General features: G+C 45.3%; 1 protein-coding gene across 4 annotated transcripts in view; it reads right to left on the bottom strand.

Moving 5' to 3' along the window:
* The window catches only part of FAR1 (fatty acyl-CoA reductase 1), a 74566-nt gene that overhangs the window by 35730 nt on the left and 16623 nt on the right, over positions 1–22213 (bottom strand). For all 4 annotated transcript variants that reach the window (XM_087718297.1, XM_014068051.2, XM_014068052.2 and 1 more), the window contains exon 2: positions 5986–6180. In XM_087718297.1, coding sequence (XP_087574423.1) covers positions 5986–6174 — 189 coding nt within the window. In that variant the 5' untranslated portion in view covers positions 6175–6180. The remainder of the gene's footprint in view (positions 1–5985; positions 6181–22213) is intronic.

Genomic DNA, 22213 nt, shown 5'->3' with positions numbered 1-22213 from the left:
GTGGGCGATCGCCTGACTCATCAGGCGGCGGCGCTCTCGACTCCGGGATGGAGGGAACGACCGAAAGAGATTTGGGGGAGTGGAGAGAAATTCTAACCTGAGCCCGTAACGAACTGTGGCTCGAACCCAGGCGTCCGACGTGATGTCGTCCCACCGGTCCGCATAAAGAGCGAGGCGGCCGCCGATGGGATGACTCGGGTTCGAGTCACTTCCCCCTGCGGAAGGGACGGCCGCCTCCCCCCCGAAAGGGCCGCCGAGCCTGGCCCTGGAAACGGCTCCTGTCCTGGAAGGGCTGCCCCAAGAACTGCCTGTCAGAGAAAGAAGAGAAGCGCTGGTTATAGCCGAAGTTAGGGGCCCTATACCGTTGCCTACGGAAGGGACGTGACTTGCTCTCGGCCTTCTTAGCCGTGGAGGGGAGGACCTTCTTCTTGTCCTTATCCTCCACTAGGATGCGAGTAAGGGCCTCCCCGAAGAGATCGGGCCCCTTGAAGGGGGCAGCCGCCAAATCCCATTTGGCTTTGTTGTCCATTTGCCAATGGCGCAACCACAGGAGCCTACGGGAGGTGACCGAGGTGGCCAGGGCGCTAGAAGCAAACTTGACCGTATCCAAGGTCGCGTCAGCTGAGAACTGACACGCTGCCAGAATCTTGACCAGATCCTGATGGATCCGGTCCTCCTGTATGGGAATGCGTGCCTGCAGCTTCTTGAGCCACATGACCGTGGCACGATTAAAGTATGAAGCTGAGGCCGCCGCCTTAATGGCCCACGCTGTGGCGTTGAAGTTCTTCCGCAAAGTAAGCTCTGCGCGCTTATCCTCCGGCTTCATCTTATCTGCCGCATCGCCCGACACCACCGGGGAGGAGGACACCAATGTGGCCACAGGGGTGTCAACCGTCGGGAGCTGAATGGCCTGAGCAAAGGCTTGCTCCATGTTATAATGCCGACGCTCGGTACTACCTGGAGAAGAGAAAGTGGAAGGTTTAGCCCACTGGTCGGTCAGAACCTCTAGGAACAAGGGAGGGGCAGGGATCTCTTCCTTGTTGGTGGCCGTGGCAGAGAACATGACCATGTCGGGATCCCTTGGGGGGGGCACAGAGGGATCCCCAGTTCCGACCTTGGTGGTGTGCCTCGCCTTATCCAAGAGAACTTTAAACAAGGCGGGCATAAATAGGACCTTGGAAGAAGGTTCCTCCGAAACAGTGGTATTCTCATCATCTGAGAATCCCATCTCCTGGGGTAACTCCCCCCACCCAGGAAGGAAGCCTCACTGATCATGGAAGGGGAGGAAGCCCGAAACTGAGCCCTGTTCAGCCCCCCATGCCTAGAGTAAAGGGAGCCTTTGTCCCGCTGGGCAATGCCCCGAGTGATGGCTGCAGAAATAAGCCTCTTAATCCCTTCAGGGAGATTATCCAGATCCTCCACATCCCCATAAGTAGAAGCAGGGCCCTGAGGAGCCAACCTTTGGGGGGAACAGGGGCCTCTGGACGTGCCCTCCAGAGGATCATCTATGGGGGATGGAGAACGCCCCCTCCTGGAGAAGGCCTGCGACCTACCAGGGGGGCTGCATGAAGAAGCCGGGCTAAAACCTCTAAGTAGAGACCTTTCTGAAATGGGCCTAACAGGGGACCTGGATCTGTCCCTAGATAAAGGCTTGGAGGACTGGGCCTGCCTTTCTGCCCTGGCAAAGGTCCTTTCCAGCGCCCTATGGCGAGCTGCCTCATCCCTAGAGACAGAACTGGAGGGGCGCCTTGAAGAAAGGGATCTCTGAGGGGAAGCCCTCCCCCCCACCTCCTGATCCAGGGCCTCCTCACTCCCAGTAGGGCCTGCCCCTTGCCCCTGGGGAATCTCCGCTCCCTCGTCCATGCCCCACTCACGTGTCCGACGAAAGGAGCAGGAATCGGCCTCCAAAGTCCCACCTGAGACCAGGGCCTGAAGCCTGTGGGGAGACCTAGGCTCAAGGCCTCTCACTAGGCCGCACTAGGCCCGTCGATAAGGGCCAGGCCTCACGCACGTGGCAGCCTCCAAGATGGCCACCGGAACTCCGTGCGCGGGAGAAAAGGGCTGGAAATAATCACCAGCAGCCCAGCCAGGCTTTTCTAGCCGGCTTTATTTTAAAATGAGCAGGGAGAGCAGCTGCCGGCAACACAAACAAAGGAAGCCTGCAGCGAGGGGCCCCCTCCGGAGCGATCTGCTCGCTGGAGCCTCGAGGCTTGAAGTTTCTCTTTCACTTTCCTGCTGCAAAAAACAGCCTCTTCAAGTAGTTTGAACGAAGCAGTTTGAATGGAACCGCACCCCCGCACCCGGGGACGGGCAAAGGTTCCTGGCCTGCGGGGGGGGAGACTAGTGCCCCACTGGGCTCTCCCCCAGCCGCCCGAGGCAGAGATCTGTCCCTTGGGGCTGCAGCAGATCAATTTAGAATTTAAATTTAAAGTGCCCAATTAGCCAAATAGGAATCACATTGAATAGAACTCACCCAAAGGAGAAAACAAACAGAACCTATCCAACTACTCTACAGCTTGGACCAGGCTGAGAGAGAATCTGGGCCAGCAATGGACAGGCACCGGTATTTATAGATTTCCTCTCAGCCTTGGACCAATCAGGCTGTGATAAAACCCACGTGTGACCATTCCCTCCTCCCATTCTGGAAAAAGGTCGCCACCGCTGCAAGAACCTTTGTGAATGTTCTGGGGGCTGATGACAGGCCGAACGGCAAGGCCCTTTACTGGTAGTGGTGGCCTGCATAACAGAATCTCAGGAACCTGTGGTGAGCTTTACAAATGGGGACGTGGAGGTAGGCCTCTTTGAGATCTCTGGAGGTTAACATGTCCCCTGGCCTGATGCAGCCCAGGATTGACTGAAGGGATTGCATCTTGAACCTCCTGTACGCTATATGATAGTTTAGCTTCTTTAGGTCGAGCTTCCCCTCCACCCCCCGGAATTCTTTGGGACTAGGAATAGAATGGAATAGAAGCCTGTCCCTTCCTGATCTGACGGAACAGGTTCTATGTCCCTGAGATGAAGGCTCTCCTGTTCCATGAAATCCCTCTTGACGGGACACGAGGGGGTCGGGAAATGAATGAAGTGGCGCAGGGGAGGGGAAAGGAATTTTAAGGTTAGACCCATGCAAATTGTTTGCAGGACCCACTGGTCCGATGTGATCTGCTCCCATTGGGGGTGGAACAGCTGGAGACACCCTCCTATGGGAGCCGTCCGTTGGTAGTCACTTATATCTCCTGAAAGGCCTGGAACCAGACCCCCCTCAAAAGGGGCATTTGGAAAAATTCTGTTGGCGACGCCTGTCATGAAAGGGTGGACGGTCCTGGGACCTGTTGGTGTGCTGAGAGTAGGGACAATGGAAGGAACCGGAGCTGGTGGAGGGCTGTGTTCCGAAAGGGCTGCCTCCATTAGGAGTTAGAACTCTTCCTGTCAGATTTCTTAGCGACCAATGGCCTTGTGTTTTCCACAAGGACCGGATCCAGAACCTGTCTGGAAAATACCCTGGAGGAGGGTCCTGGCTGCTCTGAATTCCCAGGAATCTGATCTGCCATGGCTGAAGGGCTGGGAATTAACTGCTACAGGCAGGGAATAAATCTCCACTGATCATCTTCACAGTTACAGTCAGCAGGCCAAAGCGCTCTGAAGAGACACACAAAAGGCAACTGATCGCAATTCCAGCCAGGGTATATTTCTGGCACGAGCTCTAACTGCTCCCAGCACCACGCAGGTCAGAGAGAGAGCTGGAGAGTGACCCAGGGAAACCACAATTTCCTTGCCGCACCCCTGCTGAATGCAAGACAAAAGGAATAAAGAGAGACAATCCGACGATAAATTGGACAAAGAGTCTCACACGGCGACCTGCAGAGAGCCAGGCGACCAGGCAGCTGTGGCAATGTGCTCGAGAAACCGAAAGGAACAAATAAAATGGCAGCTGGAACTTCTGACCTCCTCAAAATGGCCACTACGACAGTGAGGCAACCAAAATGGCATCCGGAACTTGCTGCAAGCCCTGAAGCCCCGCGCCAAACTCTGGCTCCCTTAAGAAGTGCGGACGGCGGCAGCAGAGACCTCAGCGGGGAGCCTGATTGCAGCAGGACTGCTTCAATCACGCTGGAGTCGGCACTCCGACCAATGCGCCTCTCTCAACAGCTCCCTGTAGCCCTGCGGCGCCCGGGAGAGTCCAGGACACCCCTGAAATGTGATCTTCTTGCCAATTAAAGGGGAAGGACACAAATTTGCTCACCAAGCCTGCTCACCAAACTGAAGAAAAAGATATATAATTCAAATAGGAGAGTCCAAGCAATCTGTAGGGATGAAGAGAAACTCTAAGTGCGTCCACTGGGCATACTGAATTGAAAAAAAACTGAGGATGGTTAGCACCAGAGGCATGGCTTAAAGTTTCAATTCAGTGCTGGGCAGATTGGATGCATTTAACCCACGCTTGGACTCTCCAGAGCAGTGCTCATGGAAAATTGAATTTTCAGTTAAATTGTCTAATATCCTGTTAAGATCACTTCAGATTTTGTTGAATATAGAAGTGTAAAATTTAGTACCATTGGCAAATTTTACAAAATGTTTTTCCACCTTTTCACTTAAATCATTCATAACTCCTTTTTTAATAACCCTGTAATGCTTTAATTAGGGGTACATTCAAATCATTAATAACAAATTTGAAAATTTCTAGCTCCAGACTCCTGTGACACTGAATTCATTTTAGACCAATAAAAAGCCACTGATAAGCATTATTTTAGTATCATTTCAAGCCACCTAATGCATTAGGTATATTGACCAGCCCAAATTTAACTATATTGATAGAATGTTTTAGCTTACTTAGTTAAATCCTTTGCTAAAGTAAAGTACCTTACATGAATAATATTTATATCTTCTACTAATGAGTTAAGATTAGTTTGGCAAGACTTGTTTTTGACAAAATTATGCTGATAATAGCTCTATTATTTTCAAGGCGCTTTACAAGCTTTTACAATCTGTTCCAGAATCTTCCTAGGCTTTGTCAGATTGATCTGAATTCCCTGGATCTTTCTTTCTCTTTTTCTTCTTCTTCTTCTTCTTCTTTTTTTGGAGGGTGGGGGGAATAGAGAAACATTCTCTGTCATTTGGTAGTCACCAGACTTCTCAAATGAAAGAAATTCAATCCAGACCATCAACAAGTTTCTTCACTATCATACAATGTTACTGAAAGTCTGATTTCATGTAAAGTCAGTAGGAATCCACACTATTATCTTCTCAAGTTCAACTCACACTTCTTCAGTCAGTATTTCACATTTAACAGAATAACAGTTGGAAGGGACGTGGAGCTCTTCTAGTCCAACCTCCTGCTCCATACTATTTCAGACAAATGGTTGTCTAATCTCTACTAGTATGGTATATCACATATCCTCATCACTGAGTAAGTCAAACAGGAGAAGAGTAGTTCTATCTTTTCTTTGTTATGCTACTCTTTTGCTATAACTACTAAACATCTTATATTGTTTCTCCATTTATTTGAAGACATATAAATAAGTCTTTTATTGTTTTCACATTCAAGCTCAACTCATTCTGAATTTGTAACTTCCTGACATTTTTCAGGAATCCTATATGTATTCTTCTTTGATCACCCACCTCTGTCTTTCCATCTTTGACATGTCCTTGTGTTTTCAGATCTTCATGGAGATTTTTCTGCAGGAACAGTGAATCATTTATTCACTGTTTCTGCATATTGCCTCTCCTCCACCAGAATGTGTTCATAGTCTGACACCAGTAGGTTAAAAAGAAATGTTTGACATTCAAGAATGACAAAAGTTTTGGCAAGAAAGCAAGATAGCTTCTAAATAAACTCAACCTTTTGTAGGTTTATGTTAATGATAAAAAATGTTACTATACAGTCATGTAGTAAAACATTACTCCAACATAAGTATTCCCTCATTTTTAGGCAAAACACACTTCAAAAATCCTAAACATTTTTACTAAACATGTCTTCTGAAATCATACCTTGCAGGTGATCATTTCTTCTACTCTTTCTTGAGATGTCTTTCCTGATTTATATCTCACCAAAACATATATTGCCTTTATCTTTGGACACGAACGTAGTAGCTTTTCTAGAAGAACTTTTCCCATGAAACCGGTAGCACCAGTGAGGAGGACATTCTTGCCTTCATAGTATTCCGGGATAGATACCATTATGACCTGAAGAGAATTTAATAGTAAGTTCTGGCCTGCATCCATGCTGTCTGTCAAATTTATGTGCTCAGTTTTCACAGGATTAGATACCAAATTTCATTGCTAAAGTATATCAAATCCTCTCTAATGTAAGTGAAATAAATCAGACATTTTGCTTTCTGTTTTCTTTAAATATTACAAAGATTATGTATCTATATATAATAAAGCTTAAACTGAAAAAGTATAAATGTAAATTAAAATAACAACCCTTAAAATCCTTACCTATTAACTGAAAAAAGCACTGCATAAAATACTAAATTAAGAAATACAAGCTAAAAAAACTCCCAACCATTAATTTTTTTAAAAAATTACTTAATATATATAATAGCTGGCAAAATTGGAGAAAATATCACCCAAAATGATAACTAATAAAAAAATAATAACTGGCTAGTTTACTCATCATCTAGCATTACATGAATGTGGCTTAATGCTTAGAATTGATTTAGCATATAGCAGGAAGAAACACAATATTACGGTGTTCATAGAAAATATCTAATCACATTTGATTCATCAGCAATATAGCCACCCATGAGTGTCACTCAAAATTGTCTTGTTATATTGGCAAATGTGTGTGTGTGTGTGCTGTTTCAGATATACAACCATCATGTAACTGGAGACATACTACTGAGACTCTCTGGACAAAGTACTAATGCAATTTTCTTTTGAAAAAAAGTTTCAAAGCAACCACAATCATAGGTAAAAGTTTTGTGTAGAAAGGAACTGTTTATACTCAAGTAAGTATAGCAATTGATAAAAGGCAGTAGCTTTCTATTTCTTTTCAATGTAGCAATTGAACCTAAACTATGTTTATTCAGCAAGTAGCAGTTCTTTCTCCAATCAAGATCCACTTATTCTAAATGGGCTCTTTCCCTTGGCTTATCTTTAGCTGTCTGGGGGAAGTGGCTGGCAGGGAAAGAAGCCTCCAAGCCTCCTCCGCTTCCTGCAGGCTGTCAAAAAATCTTCCAGTCAGCGAAAAAGCTGCTGCCATTGCCATCATGTTCTTCGCATTTCCAAGGGTTGCACCTGCACAAAGAACATGGCGGTGACAGCAACAGCTTTTTTGCTGACTGGAGGATTTTTTGGCGGCCTGCAGGAAGCGGCTGACTGGCAGCCTCCCAGCTGGCTCTCAAAAAGGTGGCGGTGAGAGGCTTCTTTGCCAGCCTGCTGCTTCCCAGCAGCAGCTGCTGACTGGGGGTTTCAGCTTGCCTTCCAGACTCTTGACCAGCCACCAAGGAAGGTAAGCTGCTGAAAGAGGCGGGGGGGAGGAAGCAGCACTAAGGCCTAGGGAGAGCGGAGCAAGAGGGCAGTGGTTTTGGGGCAAAACCAGAGCCAGGGAATGACACATTCGCAGCCTAGGCAGGCTTAACTTAACTTTTAATAAATTTATATGCTGCCCAATCCCATAGGACTCCGGGCGGCTTACAAAAACAAGATTAAAATAAAGTGTTAAAAATAGAAAAAGAGAAACAATTTAAAAACAACACACCATACACTCAATCTGGGTGGGGCTGGACCTCGTTCATGAAGTCAACAGCCCCAGGCCTGCCGGAAGGCAGCGAGAGTGTGGCAACTCAGGGGCCTCAGGGCATGGCACATCCCTGGGGCCCCATCCCCTGATCCAGTGGTGCTTACTTAGCTTTGGTGAGCTGAGCAGAGCGGGCGAGGTGCAGAGGCGACTGGTGAAGCGCATAGCTGTGGGCTGAGCCATGTGGAGGCTGGCCCGTGTGGCAAAGGCATATATAGGGCACAGATGGGTGGGGCGAGCGTCAAGCAGGCGGGGTGAGCAAGTGGCGACCGGGCAGCTGGGGTGAGCGAGCAGGGACAGGCCAGGGGAGCAGTTCAGGGGCATGGCCACCGGCCACTACTACCAGTTCTCCGACCTTGGGGAAATGGGCACCACCGGTTTGTGCAAACTGGTGTGAACCAGATGAATACCACCTCTGCTGCATGCTAGATTTGGACCGCAATGTAGTCTGATCCGGCCTGCACTAGACAGCCACACCCACCCAGCATCTGAGGTCAACCCAAGTCCTGATGCAGCCCTCAATAAAATTGAGTTTGACACCCCTTCTCCAATTTGTCCTCTCCCCTCCTCCTCCTCCTCCCCTAATACCTTGCCACTTCATTTCTTTAGTTTCCAACAGTGTACAGGTAGTCCTCAATGTATGATGCCAATTGAGCCGAACATTTCTGTTGCTAATTGAGACACTTTTGTGTTTTGTCTAAGCTTACTAAGTTTAATAAGTTTGCCCCATTTAACAATCTTCATTGCTACAGTTGATAAGTGAACTGCTGCAGTTGTTAAGTTATAGTAATACAGTTAAATGAATCTGGCTTCCCCATTGATTTTGCTTGTCAGAAGGTTGCAAAAGGAGATCACACTGACACTGCAGCTGTCAGCTGCCAAGCAGCTGTAACTTTGAACGACCAATGAATTGTTCTTAAGTAGAGGACTGCCTATATGTCTTCACCATTTCATTCCCTTTGCTTTTTCCTTCACCCGCTATTTTTTCAGTCTCAGTGATTTGCCTTTCTGCTGCTCCTTCATGTCTTTGTTGTAGGCTTCCATCCCTTTTGCAAAAGCAAATGTGGGTATCTAGGTGTTATCTTTACATTTGGAAATAGCTTTTTGTTTTGCAGCTAACACTTATAACTGGTCAGAGATGGAAGTGGGAGAAGCATAGCACAGGCATATCTCACTTTTTACCTTGCTGCACCTCTCTTACAATCTACTGCCAAGATACCAGGGTTTTATAAATGTCTTGTTCATAGATATAACTTTAAAGCAGCAGGAGAATACAGCAAAGGAGAGGAAATCTTGTAAACAATGACAGTAAGAACTTCCTCACAAAATTTATTGGTCAAGAGAATGAACTATTAAGAAACATTAACAGTGACAGACACAATTCAGAATTTAATGAGATCTAGGCTCTTAACAAAAGTTCTTAAAACATGAATTTTAAAAATGTGTGTTTGTGATCAAGTAAAGGTCAATCTTAGCTGAGCTCCATTTGAGAATCTAAATCTGTTATTTCTGGTACTAAGCGTACTTGAACATTCTACTTGTATTATCAAAGAGCTTTGCATTGTATATTTGCAGGAGAAAAGTTGCTGGAATCCTTGTAAAATGCAGGTCCTGTTAATTGATACTAAAATAGGTCCTCATGTGTCTCATCACTATCACTTTAATTAAGCTACCACTCCCATAAAAGAGTGGGATTTTGTTAAAACCAGTAAATCTTCTTCCTATTTCGGTATCAGGCAACTCTTAGTAGAAACTCCAGTCTATTAAGGAAATTTATGAACTGGGTGAAAAACAATGATACTCTAAATTCTGATGTTGGGAGAAGTATAGCACAGGGATCTGTTTCCTTACCTTGCTTAAATCCCTTAGGGTTTTATACACTTCAGACTTACAACCATATGATACATTTAATAACAGTGTTATGCACTTTACTATGGCAATTTGCTTAATAACCATCATAAAAATGATCATAAAATTGAATCTGACCATATGTGATTTTGATGACAACATTGTATAATCAAACTTCTGTGTTCAATTGTGATTATAAGTTGAGGACCACCGTGTTTCCCCGAAAATACGACATGTTCTCATAATAAGGCCATGCCACATTTTTCTGGTGGGCAAAAATATAAGCCTTCCCCTGTAAATAAGCCCCCTGGACAACCCCCCACCTCTGTCCAGGCAGAGCGCCGCTCACCAACCTAGCGGTATCCCAGAGGTGCCAAGCCGCGGGAACCGGGGGTGAGGCAAAGGTGATCATGTTGCTTGGCGCCTTTGGGATACCGCTAGGTTGGTGAGCAGCGCTGTGCCCAGCTGAAGAGGGGAGTTGCCGGGCGGCCGCTCTCTTGCAAGCGGGCTCCCAAAGAGCGGGCACAGCCTCAGAGGTGAACAGTTGTGTTTGCCACTCTGGGCGTACGCTCTATGGTTGTGGGCCAGCTGCCGGCAAAGCGTACAACCACAGAGCGTACGCCCAGAGCAGCCATTGCTGGAAAACTTGGTTTGGAAGCTGTCAAAAAAGCCATGCTGGGATGGCAGTCACCGCAGCAGAGGTGCCCTGGTTCTGCAGGGAGAGCTCGGCCAGGGCATCGTGAGGCTGGGAGGCGCGAGAGCGGAACAGCCACTCGCACAACCCCCCCTCTCCAGCACGAAGCCATGGGAGCCAGGCGGCGGCAAACAGGCGCTCACGCGGCTTGGCAATACCCCTAGGTCAGTGAATGGCACTGTGCCCGGCTGTAAAGGGGGTCTTCCGGGTGGCTGCTCATGAGCATAGTCGCTTCATGGCTGTTGTGTTGTGCTGCTGCGACAGTGCAACACAGCCATTCGCCCATGAGGCTGTGCCCGGCTCTTTAGGAGCCCCTTCGCAAGAGAGCAGTCGCCCGGCAGCCCCAAAACAATAAACCCTCCTCTCAGAATAAGGCCCAAGCCATATTTTGTGGGTAAAAAATAAGACCCTGTCTTATTTTCGGGGAAACACAATATCTGCATATAGCTTTCACACAGAAGAATTATATGTCACTAAGCCAACAATCAGAATCTTTTCACTGGGTAATATGGAATCCATGCTAATTGTATATATTGTTACCAGGCTCACCCTAGAAATAAAGGTCATCCCATCTACTCAGCCAAACTAAACAGACACCTATAATGGGCAGCAGCAATATACAAAGATGCTGGAGGAAGACGATCACTTAAGTGCAAAAACATCAATTCATACTGCATGGGAGAAAGCCATGACTTATTGTGTATGCCATTCTTATATTTTTACAAAGAGAACCCTAAGGCAGGAAATATAAATGACTGACAACATAGCACCAGATGATGGGCCCCTCAAGTTGGGTGGCACTCACCATGCTACTGAGCAAGAGCTGAAAGCCTTTTGAAGTATTATTTGTGTTTATAAGTGGTTGAATTAAAACTTTTGGGATGTCTAGTTATTGTTGCCATACAGGAAGAGTATGGCGTGCAAAAATTATTAGCAAGAATATAAAATGTAAGAGGTATGAATATGGAAAAGCTCTACACAGTAAAAGATGAAATACAACATATTAGGCATCTGCAAATTTAGATGGTTTAAGATCAAGCACTTTTCCAGAAGACCACATTATTTATTACTCAGTATATGAAAAATAAAGAAGAAACAGTATTGCTTTTATAGTTAGGAAGAGGACATTTGTTAGCTACAATACAATCAATGACCCAAGATTATTATTAGACAGTGGACAACCATTTAATATATCAGTGGTTCAAGTTAATGCTCTAACCACAATGCAGAATGAGTTTTATGATTAAGTTCAACATAAAATCAACAGGATATCCAAGTAAGATGCGCTGTTTGTGATTAGATACTGGGATGCAAAGGTCAGAAATATTAATGAGGAAAATGTAGTTGGATTATATAGCTTAGGAAACCAAAATGAAGGAGAGACCAGCCTATAAATGTTTGCCACTTCCATTGTTAAATGTATTCATGAATAAGTCAAGAATTTTAGGTTCCAGCAGGAGGTGGCTGCTGTGTGAGAGGATGTGCTAGTGGCTGCTGTGGTACAAGCTGCAGGAAGGCACGCTGGGCAGGAAGCTGTGGGTGGGTTCATATTATGGACTATGAGATCCATGGAAACTTGTACTTCTTAGCCAGGCTCCCCAGGAGATAAAGTTATAGGGTTGACTACAACACACGTTTCAAACTTGCAGCATCACGTTGCCGTCATATGACGTTTTGCAAAAACTGTCCCTTTGGGGAGCTGGGGTGTGTGTGGCCTGTGTGTGACTGGCCTGTGGGCCGCCAGTTTGACATTTTGACATCTCTGACTTACAGAAACAACTTGCAACCTTCCCTGCCAGCTTCCCCATTGTCTTTGCTTGTGGAAACTTGGCAGGTAAGGTTGCCACCTTTATGGTGGTGATCACATGTGAAATGGTGATCACATGTCTGCAAGACAGTACTAACTGAAAAAATGGGACTAAAATTAATTATAGAGACCACCAAATAAGAACTGGTATAGAAACCAGCCTTAGAATTGGCAATGAAGATTAAGAGGTTGGTAGCTTCTACCTTTTAGGATCAACCATCAATACTAAAGGAACAAGCAGTCAAGTTGGACTTTGAAAAAGCAAGATATCTCAAAGTACTGACAGCTTTGAACTTTGGTGTGGAGAAGACTTCTGAGAATACTGTGTACAGCCAAGAAAACAAACCAATGGAACATTGGACAAATCAGCCAACAGTTCTCACTCTAGGCACAAATAATCAAGCTCAAATTGTCCTTTCTTGAACACATTATGTAAAAGGGCATTGGTTCTTAACTGAGTCGCCTGTTCTCATAGAGTGGAGATAGCATCCAGGATGGGTTGACCTTCATCCACTCATTCCGCAGACTGAGTCTGGAAGAGTTGTTAAGCCACGTCCTTGTCGCTAGGCAGACCCAGCTTTTGACAAAGGAAGTCCAGACTCAATGCGTCATCTTCCTCTAGGATAATGAATAGTAACAGTCCATTCAATTGTATTGGGGGAAAAAAACAGTCCTGAAGCAGTATCTAATGGAGAAGTCAGTCACATAAATCAAGCAGGCACCAAAGAAAAAAGTTACTAGGAAAAGGAGGGAACCGATCCATTCTGGGAGGGGCTGGATGCTACCTCCATCCTATGAGAACAGGCATCTCAGGTAAGAACCAACACCCTTTCTCCATAGTGGTGGAGGTAGCATCCAGGATGGGATGTACAAAGCTGGAGGTGTCCCCTGGGAAGGAATTATGACCAGTTTGACAATGCCTGAGTTCTAATGACAGATTGGAGCATCCTGCGGCCGAAGGCTGTGTCTGCGGACGCGAAGGAGTCCAACTTATAATTCTTTATAAAGGACGACGGGGTAGCCCTAGTGGCTGCTCTACAGATCTCCTACAAAGAGGCCTGTGCCACCCAGGACGCCGAGGTAACTGCATTCCTTGTACAATGTGCGGTTAACCTCCCTGGCAGTGGTGTAGACTGGGACTGGTATGCCAAAGCAATGCAGGGCCTTAGCCATCTACCTATGGTAGAAGAAGTGATTCTCTTGCCTAAGGATGAAGGCTGGAAGGACACAAAAAGTGACTCAGATATCCGAAAGGGTAATGACCTTTTCAAATAGCTATTGAGAGCCCTCCTCACATTCAAGGTGTGCCACCTCTGTTCTAAGGGATGATTAGATTGAGCACAGAAATTTGGTAAAATGAGCTCCTGAGCTTGGTGGAAACAGGAGCACAACTTGGGTATGGAGGGGTCCAGCCGTAATACTACGCGGTCCTGGTGAAAGATGCAGAGGTCCTCCCTCACAGAGAGTGCCTGCAGCTTTGAAATCCTCCTTGTGGAGGTGATGGCCACCAGAAAGGACACCTTTTTAAGGTTAGGAACCTGAGAGAAACCGTCCACAGTGGCTCAAAGGGAGTCTTACTAAGAGCATCAAGAACTTTGGGTAAGTCCCAGGAGGGGTATCTGTGCACCGCGGGTGGCTTAAGATTGAACATGGGCATCTGTGACAATAAAGGGGAACACCCACAAGTCAAAACAAAGGAAATGGCTGCCAACTTTCTCTGGATGGTGTTGGGAGCCAACCCTTTATCCAGGCCATCCTGAAAGACATCAAGAACTTGGGGGATTGTGGCCTTGGTAGGGTCTAATGTCTTACCGGCACACCAGGAACAGAATGATCGCCAAGTGGAGTCGTAGATACATTCGGTGGACGGCTGCCTTGCAGCCTGAATCGTCTGTATGACCCTGGAGGAGTAGCTGTCCTCTCTTAGGATGCTCCGCTCAAGCGCCAGGCGGCCAACTGGAACCACTGAGGGTCCGGATGTTCCAGTGACCCCTGGCTGAGGGAGATCCTGTCCTGAGAAATCCTCCAGGGCCTGTCCACCGAAAGAGTCCGCAGGTCGGCGAACCAAGTCCTGCCTGGCCAGTGGGGCGCGACCAACACGACCTCGGCCCTCTCCCCAATGAACTTCTGGATGACTCATGGCAGAAGAGGCAGTGGGGGAAAGGCATATAGGAGGCCGGATGGCAATTGCAGTGTAGAGCAGTGGTCCCCAACCTTTTTATCGCCGCGGACCAGTCAGCCTTTGATAATTTTACCGTGGCCCGCTGAGCGCGCGCAGGGGTGGGGAGGCGTTGTTCTGCAGCGATCATGGCCCCCAGCCATTAATGTCTAAACTGCTGCAAGATATACTTAAATATTGATAAAATGTGAGGGGGTGTACTCACTTCGGTGATATCTATCCATCCATGTCTGTCTCTGTCTCTGTCTCTCTCTGTGTATGTATGTGTGTATGCGTGTATGTGTATATATCCTCTATCTATCTATCATCTATCTATCTATTTATCTATTTATCCATCCATCCATCCATCCATCCATCCCTCTCTATCTATCAATCACCTATCCACCATCTATCTATCTATTCTAGCTGGCTGGGCAATTTGGGGAGTTGAAGTCCAAAAGTGTTAAAGTTGCTGAGATTGAGAAATGAGGACGAAACAAAAGGGAAGAGAATGAAACAAGGTCGTAGAGAGAGATTGCAAAATGAAAGGGCAACTTCTCTTTTTATTTCCTTCCACCCCCACCACCCCCACCGTGCCTCTCTGGCAATTGGCTGCCCAGGAGGTGGGGAGGGGAAGATGTTTCACAGACAGCTGCCACCCACCCATCTCTCTCTCTCTCTCTCTCTCTCTCTCCGCCTCCCCATCTGACCTCGGCTGCTCCACGGCGGAGACCCCAGAAGGCAAGCCAAAAAAAAAAAAAAGGGCTCAGGAGTGGGGGAAGAAAACAAACCCCATCACGTTCCTATCTGTGAAAGCTCCCCGCTCCCTTCCTGGGCAGCCAATTGCCAGAGAGGCAGTGTGTGTACGTGTGTGTGTGTGGGGGGGGGGGTTGGCAGCCCACGGCGGACCTAGTCCGCTGTGGAACGCACTGCCACCCGCCCAGCGCTCGCTCTCTCGCTCTTTCGCTCTCTCTCCCCCCCCTCCAATCTCCCGCTTCTGCTTCGACCGGCCAGCAACTTGTCCCCGCTTGCCCGGGGACTGGCCTCTGATTGGCTGGCGGGGAGAAAGCCTCGCCAGGGAAGGAGGCGAGGACTCCGCGGTGACGTCATGGGGACGGCGCCCCCAGGTAGCGGCGAACCGAACGCGCTCCGTCTCCACGGGCTACCAAGGCGGCCGGGCGGGCGGCCGGGGTGGGAGTGGGGTTTGGACCGGAGAGGCGGCTCTCGGGTTCGAGTCCCGGGGTTGATCTCAGGCTGCGCGTGTGGGTGAAGAGGCAGCAGGGATCATGGCCCCCGGCCGCTGCAGCGATCATGGCCCCCGGCCGCTGCGCGGCCCGGTGCCAGGTACTCCACGGCCCGGCACCGGTCCGCGGACCGGGGGTTGGGGACCACTGGTGTAGAGCATCCACCCCCTCCGACCACCGTGCTGGGAACCGAGAGAAGAACTGTGGGAGCTGTGTATTGTTGGGGGTGGTAAAGAGATTGATCACCGGCATACCGAATTGGTCCACAATGTCCTGGAAGATTGATGGGCGCAGGCGCCATTCAGCATTGTCCACAACCTCGCGGCTGAGCCAATCTGTCTGCACATTCGCCACCCCCGAGATGTGCTCCTCAGTCAGAGAGAGCAAGTTCCTCTCAGCCCAAAGTCCTAGTTTCATGGCCTCATCCATGAGGGAGCGTGACCTGGTTCCCCCCGGGGGTTTATGTGAGCCTTGGCTGATCCATTGTCCATTAGCACAAGAACATGTTTGCCCACCACTGATGGGAGGAAGTGGCGGAGAGCCAGGTGAACCGCTCGCAACTACAACCTGATATTGTGGGTGCGATCCACCTGGTCCCACTGACCCTGTGCTATTTGCGCCTGGAGGTGGGCCCCAAGCCGAATAATCTGGCATCCATAGCAACAGTGAATGATTTCTGGTCCTTGAATTGTTGACTCTTGATGATGGCCTGGGACATTCACTACATGAGGGAGCAAGAGACCTCCGCCGAGATGCGTACCTTGGCCAAGGAACAGCTTAAGAGTCTCCGCTGAAAAGGCAAGTTTCAGATGGCTGGGCCTGTTCTGAAAACAAGGTTTCTGCAGAAACTGCCACCGGTCGAGGTGTGGTTGCCACCGGCTGAGTTCCAATCTTTGAGGCTGTTTCAACCTTATAGAACAATGACGGGAACAGGGCTGGGGGGAAAGGCCAGAAGAAACCTTTTGGTCAGGCTCCCTGCCCTCATCTTCAGATAGCTCGGCCTCCTTGATTTCACCCTCCTCTGATTCAGAGGTGTGGTCCTGGTCTTCCTCCTCAGGGACCAAAGTGCCTGCAGTTGAGATGGGCTCCAGAGGCACAGAGGGCACACCAGCCGATTATTTCGGATCCCGCCGCAATCTCGTGACAGCACTGGCAATGATGTCTTGGAAATTTGCCATGCACAGGGCTGGTTGGTCAGGGCAGAATGTTGTCGAAGTTGATGCAATTGCCTCCATGCACTGTACAGTGGGTGGGACCATGTCATCCCTGGGTGGCAATAAGGCTTGAGATTCTTGAGCCAGTTCCCAGATGCCCGAAACATCTATGGGAAACAAAGGGTTAAGGGAGGATTCCCTACCCTGCCTATCCCCAGGAGACAATTGGGCCTGAGACTGCTGTGGCTGGTCCAAGGAATGGACCTTTTTAAATGGTCCTGGAGCCTGCACGATAACAGGTGGCTCGTTCCTGAAAGGATCTCTTCGTTATACCTTGCAACAGGGTCTCCGATGGCTTTTGGCAGTTCGGGTCGCTCCGCAGCAGCTAAAAGGCTTAGAATTGAAAGGATAGCTGCCTACACTGCCACAGTTCGCCACTCGACTGGAGCAGTGGAGCATTAGCCCGAAGGGAGATCAATTGGAAGCCTGTAGAAGTGAATAGCAGAGATTGACAAGGCAGGAGATGAAAGGAGGTATGGCGGCAGCACGCTCTGAGGCGGCAAGACAAGCGGCTGGTAGAGAGATACAAAAGGGCAGTTTAAGCCTCACAAGCCTCCACAAAAGCCTTTGTGCCCTGAAGGGCTAACAGGCATAGACCCGCTGGATGCACTGTCCCTGCGAGGGACATTAGCCAGCCAGCGTCACAATGAAGCAGAAGTCCAATTCAATCCAATTTAGATGAAATCAGTTTACTCACAATTCCAATTCTAAGCTAATTTTCCTTTGTAGACTGGGAGAGAACTAAGACGCATCCGTCCTCATTGAGGGACTGAGGGTCTGCCAAGCTGGGTCTACCTAGCGACAAGGCGGTGGCTTAACAACTCTTCCAGACCCAGTCCTTGCAATGAGTGGATGAAGATCAACCCATCCCGGATGCTACCTCCACCACTATGGAGAAGATCTAGCTCTCTTATGCTAGCAAAGTGAAAAGAAAAGGATGACCAGCAACAAGTGGAAACTATTACAAAAGCAAGAGTTGAAGGACCAGGTTATCAGATCATAAATATTTATGTAATTGCTAAGAGTTGAAAACAACTTGATGCCATCTTATCAATTAATCAATCCCCACCCATTGTTACACATAAATATGCAACCACGTATAATCAGAAAACAAGACTCTTAATATTGAGGCTTAGTATGCACACACATTTATGCAATGGATGACGGATATAACAAGGTTGAGGCCAAGGGAGGGGTAAAGCATGTTATCAGTCTCAAATACCTTTGTGCCCACAAGAGATCTAAATTCAGTCCATTGTTATTTCCATTGATTCTTATCTACCTATCTGACCATTAGTTCAGATTCTTGTTGAGTGTCAGCATGCAATAAACCTGTGTTCATTTGAACCACCTTGACTCCTGATTTCCTGTGTTTGACATTATTGCCTTAATGTAAAATCTACTAATACATCCAAATCCTTTTCAGATGTGCTCCTGAGCCAGAATTGTACATGCTTTTTCTTACCTAAATCCATAACTTTATACTTCTCATGAAATAATAAATGTCATTCTATTTGTTTCTGCCTGTTGTTTTAACCTATCTTTCTGAATTTTTCTCCTCTCCTACCAAGTATTGGCCACTCCTTGTAGCAGGCAGTATTATCTGCTACTGTAACAAAATTAAAACAAAATTAACAATGCACATACTAAAGCTAGTTATACAGTATTAGTATAAGCCAATATTACATATATCTGATGTCCTAGCTCATTAAATAATCCATATACTACTTCACTGTAAAAGCTCGTTGAGTTACGACTGTAATGGAGTCTGTTTATCATGATCATAACTGGTGACAGGTATAAAATGGGTCAGTCATGTGTCTGACTTGGTTTTATGACCTTTTTCTGGCATCTATGTGAATGCCATGGTCGTTAAGTAAATCCATGGCATGCTATGAATTTTTTTTTCCTGAAAACTGAAAGTAAACACAGGATTTCAACAAAACCATAAAACAAAGTCACATGACCGCAGCTGTAAATGTGGCGAGGGCTGAGTGTTGAGAGTGGTTACATGATTGGGAGAGACAACCATTGCAATTTTTAATCTAGGTTGTACCCTCATGTAAGTCTGTCAGAACTTTGAATGGTCCATTAAGCAACTTGTCATAAATCAAGGTTGTCCTAAAGTATAGATCAGGGGTGTCAAACCCTGTCGCATTGTGGGCCATATCATGACGTATCGATTGGTTTTGCCCTTGTAGGATGGGGTGGGTATGGTCTTAATGGGCTGTATTTGGCTCGCAGGCCACATGTTTCACATGCCTGGTATAGATGAACGTAATATCATTATCAGAATGAATATTGTACATGATTTCAGGGTATTTAATGAAGAGTCAGATATCTGACAAAAAACTTAAAAGCTTCTTCTCTAAAATGGTAATATAATCAAAGTAGATTTCATGCTGTATAATTATTTTGGTCTATTCCATCTGATCTGAAGAAAAGAATGTCAACCTAAAACCCACCAATGACTCTAGTATGCTATTACCATAATTCTGTAATCAAATTATTGCTTTTGATCGGAGATAGGCAACACATATAATCCAAGCAACTGCTAGAAAAATAGTATTGTAAAGGAATGCAAGCATGAATTTACGTGTGAAGAGTGTAAAAGGATCTTATCCAAGGTATTAGCTAGTCTGAGAATTTTTGGGGTGTGTGTGTAAAACAAAAGGGATATTCTGTTCTAGAGGAGAGAGCTAGTTATATGGCTCTCTAGGAGAGTTCTATTCTATGATGAGAAACAACCTTATAAGTTTGTTCTTCAATAAATGAGTGTTTTCTGGCTGGCCACCTCTACCACAGCCATTTTGCAAATCTCCATATTCCAAATGTGAGACCAGCATAAAAATGTTGAAGATCTACATAATACCACCAGTTCTGTTTATTTAACAATAATGTCAGGGTCCCAAGTAACACCCCCAAATAGCTTATAATGTACAATTGATTATGGTTAAAATGGTATCAACTGTCCCAATTTTTTTCTTTAACAATTTTCTAAACTGTTTATGCAAAAGTTAATCAGATTCTGATTTATTCATGGACATGATTGGCTGTACAAAAAAAGGGTTTGTCTTTGCAGAATTTATTGAATAACTTGAGACCTTTACAGACAAGATAAAAAGCAAACAAGCAAGATAAAAATATTGTAAATAAACAAGTCACCAATAATAGTGTGAAAGTCACAAACTACAATATTGTTGTGTATTATAATCCTAGAGAGTTGGAAGTGCCACAAAAATGTTTTAATGCCAAAGATAGACTCAATTTTATTCTTGATACAACTGTTCCCATTTTACTTTTTTGCCCTTAAACTGGCTTCTTCTCTAAAATCTAACTTTGGAAAGGATTGATTCAAAACTATTTTTTAGATGAAATACATATTCATATGCCCTTGATTGAAGATTGTTTCTGATAAAAATGTACCAATTAATGTAAGTGAGCAGTTCAGGGAGAGATGCCTAGCCATTTGAGAGAAATATTTGATCACAAAGTAATTTAAAAAATATATATTTCTGTGAAACACAGAGCAACAGTTCTAGTACTAAAGCCAATATGTTATCTCAGTAAAAGGTGCTATTGTCTAAAGCTATCTAAACACCATTGTCATATGCACAATACTGCTCTGTTAGAGCTCATGTACCATTTCATCTCTGATTTGTTGAAATATCAGCTTTACTAGTTCAGTTTTCTTTTCAGAACACAAGTTTTATAAAAAGGAAATGGGGTAGAAAACCTGAAGAACAGATAATCATTATAGAGGAAATTTGGATTTCTACCTAAGCTGTTTTGTTTCAATCATATTAAAGAACTTGGGGCTTTTCAAAGTTCAACATATTGTGAGAATACAACATATTTTGCTGTTGTGATAATGGTGACATTGTGTGCTTGCAACAGATGGTATTATCGATACATCAAATAGAGGAAAAAATATACTAAAAAATTGGTTAGCAGATTTTCAAACAAATTGTTCCAAATATTCTACCACCCAGACAATGCAAGTCAGCAGTATAATTCAATAATTTTAATATAGCAAAGTTCTAATTAGCTAAAATCAAGTTCTTGCCTCCAAGGTATAAGAGCTGCAATAGAGGGATTAGACACATTTTACTCCTGCAGGCAACATATCAAGTTCCCGTTGCAAACAGAGCAAACATTATGTCTCCACCTGCAGCTCAGAAATGTTAACTCAGGAATACATTATGTTTCTAGACTTACACTCTGAAAACAAACACTATACTTCTGCTTTTCAAGAATCACTGGGCTTATTATCCTCACCAGAATCTAGGATCTTTAATCACAAACAAGATAATGGAAGCAAGAGCATTGGCTTCTCTTTTTATGTTTAATATAAATCTTTATTGAAGAACTAGTTATTGGCTGCTCTTGCCTTTGCTACAAATCAGAAAATCTGAAGGGCAATACTACTTATATCACTATTGATATGGCCAGACTAAAAGAACCAAGATTTAAAACCTGCAATTATCTTATAATTTAGACATCCATTATCCTGCTTTTAATTTTTATACAACATCCAGGATCAGTTTTGGAAGATGGAAGCCTTATAAATTGTTTAAATTAATAACACAACAAATAAGACTTTCAATTTACATACAGTATACTATAGTCTATATATAAGTTTTTATTGCCATAACTTTAAAGCAGGCTGCCATTTGTAACTGTACCTTACTAATTGATTTTCCAGAAGCATGGAACAGGTTTGACCATTTCCCTGTGTTCAACTCAGGATGGAATGCTTTTTAAAACAATTAAACAAAGGCTGTGCAAATGTAACACAACCTGAGCATTATTTGCTCCAAATAAACCATTTGGAAATATGAATGATTTCAACTATCTCAGAAAAACTAAAATCATTTACAAAAATCATTTAAAAAGGAAATGAATTTGTGTAAAGACTTTGTAATAAGAACAACTCATCCAACATGAAGAAATATGTCCAGTTATAAACAGGATATCCAATCAAATTTGTAAGTATTGCTCTATCCTAAACTGCCATGAAAAACATTGTTCATAGACTGAATTATTTTGTACATGTTAGATATTTCAACATACAGTGAAAAATACTTCCAACAAAAGGATCCCTCTTGAATTTCCTAGGCACGGATGTATTGTAATTGGAAGACAAAATACCACACTTGTTTCCTGTCCTGTCCTGAGTAGCCAGACTGAGGATCTTCTTCCTTGCTGAAATCTCACAACAAACTCTTGGATATAAGGGCTGTTCTCTGGAAGACAGGTGCTGATATTTCAGGTTATTACTATGCTGCTCAGCAACCTATTTATTTCCTCTGCTGATATAGCACAGAGGTGTTTCTCTTCCTATGTTGTTATTTGTATGGCCTCTCTCTGAAGGCCTTTCCATCTTGACTGTTTAACAGGTGTTGCTAATACTTTCCATATATGCACTGCTATATTCTTACCAAGAGAAAGAGTGGCTCTTTACTATGAGCTTGATGAAGGAAATGGTGAGTCTGTCTTTTATTAAGTTT

The sequence above is a fragment of the Thamnophis sirtalis genome, unplaced genomic scaffold (assembly GCF_051295495.1).
Source record: "Thamnophis sirtalis isolate CommonGarterSnake01/CBP01778 unplaced genomic scaffold, rThaSir2_p1.2 scaffold_1, whole genome shotgun sequence".
Lineage (NCBI taxonomy): Eukaryota > Metazoa > Chordata > Lepidosauria > Squamata > Natricidae > Thamnophis > Thamnophis sirtalis.
This window is presented reverse-complemented; position numbering and strand designations above follow the sequence as displayed.